The 6,000-nt window shown below is 41.8% G+C and overlaps 1 protein-coding gene across 2 annotated transcripts in view; it reads left to right on the forward strand.

The window, feature by feature from the left end:
* TOGARAM2 (TOG array regulator of axonemal microtubules 2) overlaps positions 1-4,478 on the forward strand; it is an 89,603-nt gene extending 85,125 nt beyond the window's left edge. For both annotated transcript variants that reach the window (XM_065589309.1, XM_065589310.1), the window contains exons 19-20: positions 1,454-1,540; positions 4,037-4,478. In XM_065589309.1, the coding sequence (XP_065445381.1) occupies positions 1,454-1,540; positions 4,037-4,293 (344 nt within the window). In that variant the 3' untranslated portion in view covers positions 4,294-4,478. The remainder of the gene's footprint in view (positions 1-1,453; positions 1,541-4,036) is intronic.
* Positions 4,479-6,000: the final 1,522 nt, after the last annotated feature.

A 6,000-nucleotide genomic window follows, 5' to 3' on the forward strand; every position in this document is an offset into this window, starting at 1 on the left:
ACTGCCTGTCTTGCAACCAGTAAACCAATTTAGTATTTATTGGATAGAGTCAAAGCTGAGTTACTGAAAATAGCATCACCTGCTGCATTGCTTTCTCACTCCCAGCCTCCATTTAAAGCTGCCCTGTGCTGCAGGCAGTTCCGAGGTAAAGCTTGTATAAATTGGTTGTTGACTCTTGCGAGCTTGCAGTGTTTCAAAATTTTTAATTGAGAAGAGAGCATTGCCTGTAAACTTAGCACCTTAAAAAAATGAAGGGGTCCCAACAATAGTTTTAACGGTGAATGGAAAAGCTTTATTGAGATCAATACTAATAACTAATATTTTGCACTGCTATAACACCTTTCATATCAGGATTTCAAAGCAATTGTTTCAAAACAGCAACTGACATGTAACCATCTCTGTCTGAGGGGAACACAGCAACTATTTAACAGCACATATCAATACCACACAACAGTTTAGGGCTGGAAGTGAAGCGTCTATATTGGAATTTTTGAGGAACCGAATGTAATTACCAGTGTTGGAATTTAGCCAGAGCACCAGTGCCAAATACCCCTGTTGTCTGCTTGCAAAAAGTACAATGTGATCATTAATGATCTCAGTTTTATGTCTCATACAAAAGATGGCATCTATAACAATACTGTGTCCCTTAAAACCGTGTTGGGGCTTTGGCTCAGTGTTGATACAGAAGGAAGCATGTTACCTACGGACCCATCACCCTCACTATTTAAGGCATCTAGAAGTTCCATGGAGGTAGCTCATCCAAATACTACCATCCAAAAACAACTCTGCCAAGCTTGTCAGAACCAACAGAACCAACTATTGTAGGTCACTTTGTGCAGTAGTTTTAAAACAACAGCCAGGATCCTAAATCAATCACAAGCTGTGGATGAAAAATACATTTGACAACAAAATATTGGGAAATCAGTTCTTCTTTTACCTCCCTGCCAAGATCTGAGTTATTGGGTCTTTTTCTCTCTCTTTTTCTGAAATGGCTCTTGATATCACAAGCACAAGTTGCAGATGTTGGTGGTGATCAGATAATTTGTTCTTGCAGGGACAACACAAAATCTTGTGCAGAGTTCTTGGCAAGTAAGTAAAGGAGGAACTGATTTTAAATTTGCACAGATGTTCACTGAGTGTAAAAATCACTTCTCTGCAGAAATAAAACAAGGCCTATGTGTCACCTACATCCCATTTAAACTGTGAGGGACTGATTTAGTTGCAGGGTGTGGGACTTGTGCTAGAACTCCGCACAGTGGTGAATTTCACACATGCTGATGTGGGATCAGGAACTTTTGTTCTGAATTTGAAACCATCCAACGTTAACGTCAAGAGAAGATTAAATGTACCCCATATTCTCTGAAATTTGCTGTATTTTAGAAGGTGCAAATATTTTCTTTGTTGTTTACAATCTCAGAAACAAGGATCATGAATGTGTCTCTGTCCCTTTCAGATAATGCGTTGCTTCTACAAGCATTTGCCAGCAGAGTGCATTTCATCAGTGGTCGAGCCATGCAGGACATCACGGAACACCTGTCAGGTAACAAACAGCTCAGCTGAACTGGACTTTTCATGATTCACTTGGATTAAATTAAAAAAAGACTCTTGGGAAATGACAGATGTGAGGAAATCCCCTATGCATTTACAAAGCTATAGCCCATGGAACAGCAGGAGGCACTAGGTCTGTTCCTCCAGTGCCCTGCACCCTGTGAAGTCAATTACACCTGTGTAAAGTGCTTGTAAAATGCTCCTGCTCTGATCTAGTTATGTATTACATACACTTTGCACAGGTGTAAATGACTGTGCAAGATGCAAGGCAATGGAGAATTGGGCTTTCAGAGTCTAGTAATGAATCATTGATGGAAGGTCTCAAAATTCTCTCCTAAGAAAGAGAAACTACAAGTATTGCGGCTGTCTCCTGAACATTTTTAAAAGTGTGGCAGTGTGAGATCAGGGCTAGGCCCACAGGTTCTGCTTCCTTAAACAAATGTCTATCCCTGACAGCTTACAGACACCCACACCCAGCTATGGAACATTTTGTGGTCACTGATATTTTTCTATTCTTGGGGTCTGTTTTGCCTCTCTGACAAAGAGTTCTGAGGAAGGAGTTCTCTTGTGGCAAACATTTTGGGCTGGATCCCACAAAAGCTGGGACTACCAGCATGCGTGCAGACTGTCCATGTGAATAATGGTTGTTGCAAGGATGTCCCTCCCTCTGAGCAGGCACTTCCTTCCTGACCCTGCAGGCTATCTGCTTCTACCCAGAAGCATGACATTGCATTTCCATTATTTCAATGTGTATAAATATAGTCTATTTCCACATCAGCTGAATCCTACAAGCTAAAAATGCTGCTGTTTCTTGACCTATAATCACAGTTTATGTCCAGTGGCAGCCAAGAAATGGCAAAATCGATCTTCTCAATGTACGCTGAAAGCAGCCTAATTATAGCCTTGCTTTAATTAGGGCTAAATCTACTGCTAATTATTCCAGCTTCTTTTAATCCAAGGTTTAATAAGGTTTGCTCGTTCATTACGACTCTCTTAAGGGCATCCATGGCAAACCTAACAGGGCCGTTAAAGGTAATTTGCATAAAGTAAATCTCTGTACACATAGAATTGAATTCTACAGCAATTTAATCTCTTTTTGCAAATAAAGCATTTAAATATAAATTGGGGCCAGTTTAGAAAGAGCAGATGTTCCCTCTGGGATTTATTGGGAACAGGCAGCTCTCTCTTCTAAACTCCGTGGTGGCCACTACATTTAATAGCACCTGTGCTCTAATTATCTCCTTTTTAAATGAGGGACTGTAACCCTTTGCTGATTTATTATGGTTGTTTAAGTATTATTTAAGGCTGATTTAAAAAAAAAAAAAGTGAATTTAATGCTGGTGAAAGTGCCAGACTTACAGTGCTGGGAATATGAAATTGCTTTAACCACAGAATAGCAATGTATGCTTCCCTCACACTATCACCAGCTAATGTGCCTCAGTTTACCTCTATCAGACTGAGAATTCAGTCTCCAGGCCATATCAGTTCTTGGCCTCTCTATGGAAACTGCCAGCAAAGATGCCCGGTAGTGTCAGGTTTTTGTTTGTTTTTAATGTAGCCATCTATCCAATTGAGAAAGTGAATTGAGATCTCATCTCATGAAGGGTGAAAGGAAGAATTGTCTAGTGATTAGGGCTTTATCCTTGTATTTGGGAGACCTGGATTTAATTCCCTGTTCCACTACAGCCTTTCTGTGTGATCTGGGGCAAGTCACTTATGCTCTATCTGTGCCTCAGTTTCTTCTCTCTAAAATGGGTATAATAGCACCTTCCTACATCACAGGCATGTTGTGAGGATAAATATATTAAAGATTGTCAGGCACCCAAACACTGATCATGGTGGCTATATTAGTACCTTAGATAGCTTGACATCTTGAAATTTGGAACATTCATTATGAGTCACTAAGTACAAGAAAAAGCTCAAATTAGACCTTCCCATCAGAAGCACCAATAGATCATCCATCTTTCTGATCGGATTTTAGTCCCGGGGGTTAGAATTTTGAAATTTAGTACAGACATTCATTGTGAGCCACTGAGCACAAGGAAACCCCAAATTAGACTTATGTTTTTTTCATCAGAGTTCACCAAAAGGTCAACAGTGTCTCTTATTGGAGTTCAACCATACAAGAGCCCTTTTGAGCTATAATCTTGAAATTTGGTACAGCTATTTTAGACTGCTGATTACTGGAAATAGAGATTTGACACTTCTATCATATGTTATCAAAGGTTCATCAGTCCAACAGTTTACAAGAATTATATTAATTACTTCTTTAGGGCTGTCGTGTTCAGCATGAGGCCCCTGATTTGGCGAAATTAAGATAATTTGAGGTCAATAGTTCTATTTAATGGATAATATTTCAGTTTGCTTATAGAGAATTGTACGGTTTGCATTCAGATTCCAGACAGCAGTCAGAAACAGTTTTGAGGAACTAAAAATAAAGATGGGCTTCCATCTTGATTGTTAAGATGCTTTATCTTCTGTCCTGCAGCGCTTGTAGCTTCTGTCTACCCTCGGAAACCCCAGGCTGTGGAACGTCACACCCTGCCTGTTCTCTGGTATTTCCTGAACAACATGATCGGAAATGGGGTGTTACCTGGTAGGAGCGGGAATGTCAGGACTGTGGTCTGCAAGCTTGCTAAAAACCTGTACAAAGAGATGGGACGCAGCCTAGAGGATCATGCTTCCAGCCAACCACAACATGTGATAAAATCCCTCCGGGACCTTTTAGACATGGAACTCCAGTGAAGGAGGACCGGTAGCCTCCAGGACAGTTTACAGTGTGGCACTTGATGGGGTGGATAAATGAAGTGGTGGACATTATACTGGCAATGATTTTATTCTATGTTTTTGGAGAAAGGAATAAGTTTATAGATCCAGATGTATATAGTATATTATGAAGTAGAATTAAACAAATCACGTATTTTTATAAGGTTTTATTTCTTCAGCATTTGTTCCTGAGAGGTTTTACATAGATCTTTTAAAAACAATAATTATGTATAAATGTTGTGTTTTGTAATTGTGTAAAAAAGAAAATAATGTATTTATACACAGACACATTTAGGGAGGGAGAGATGGGCCTTAGACACAATGAGAGAGAGAGGGGTGGATGATTGGGCCCTAGAAGCAGGGCCGGCTCCAGGTTTTCTGCTGCCCCAAGCGGCGGGAGAAAAAAAAAAAAAAAAGCCGATCGGCGGCACTTCGGCGGTAGCTCAATCTCGCCGCTCCATTCTTCGGCGGCACTTCGGTGGCGGGTCCTTCAGTGTCTCTCTTCCCCTTCAGCAGTAGCTCAAAGAGGAAGAGAGGGACTGAGGGACCCGCCACTGAATTCCCACCGAAGACGTGGACAGGCCGCCCCAATAGCAGACGGAGTGCCGCCCCTTTGTATTGGCCACCCCAAGCACCTGCTTCCTTAGCTGGTGCCTGGAGCCGGCCCTGCCCAGAAGCAGAGAGTGAGAGGCAAATACTCCAGGCTAAGAAAATAAAGTGAGTGAGGAAGAGAGAAATATGCTGCCCCCAAGACACAAAGGGTACGTCTACATTGGAGCTGGGAGATTTGCACTAGTGGGGCTCAAGCTAGCATGCTAAAAATAGCAGTGTGGACCTTGCAGCTCAGGCTGGAGCTTGGATCTGAAGCCTACCTGTCCCTATAGGCTTGAGAGTCCAAGCTGCTATCCAAGCCACAATGGCAACACTGCTATTTTTAACATACTTGTTCGAGTGCCACTAGCACAAGTTTGCCTACTTGGGCTGAGAGGCTTGCTCCTAGCCATAGTGTAGACATACCAACAAGAGCTTGTGGGAAAGGGGATAAAGGAGAGAGGTGGGGCCCTGGAAGCAGAAAAAGTGACCTGGGTATATATCCATTTCTGAAAAATTGAGCACTCCTACACATATTCACACAACCCTGAAAGGCAGAGGGAAAGAAAGAAGGGATATATAGGATCCTGAACACAGGCAGAGTGAGGTACATGGGGCCCATGAGAGCAGAAAAATAGAAGGACCTTGAAAATGGGGCCTTGCCCATTAAGTCACAAGGCCAAAGAGCAGCACAGAAGGACCCAGCCGCCAAAGAGGCCCATGAGTCTGAGAATTTTAAATTTACGTCTTTATTTTTTCATACCTGAAGCTATACAGTAGTCTAACTTGTTGTTGCATTCTGTATTATCTTTCTGTGAATTTCCCTCCATCACCAAGGTCTTTTATCACAGTAAAGAATGGGTGAAATGATTCAAACCTTCGGAAGTGTTTTAGATTAACTTAGAACTGCATAGGTAATGTAGTGTAAATGTAATGTTCTAGAGCACCAGGAATTCAGAATCTTCTGGAACATTCTAGTGCACCTCTGAGCCAGGAACCTAGTTCTGAAACATTACGGAGTGCCCTGGAACTTGCCACCTTCAGAAAACTTCTAACAGCATCCAGGAACTTAGTATCTTCAGAGGTGTTCTACAA

This window comes from Chrysemys picta, chromosome 3, assembly GCF_011386835.1.
Source record: "Chrysemys picta bellii isolate R12L10 chromosome 3, ASM1138683v2, whole genome shotgun sequence".
NCBI lineage: Eukaryota > Metazoa > Chordata > Testudines > Emydidae > Chrysemys > Chrysemys picta.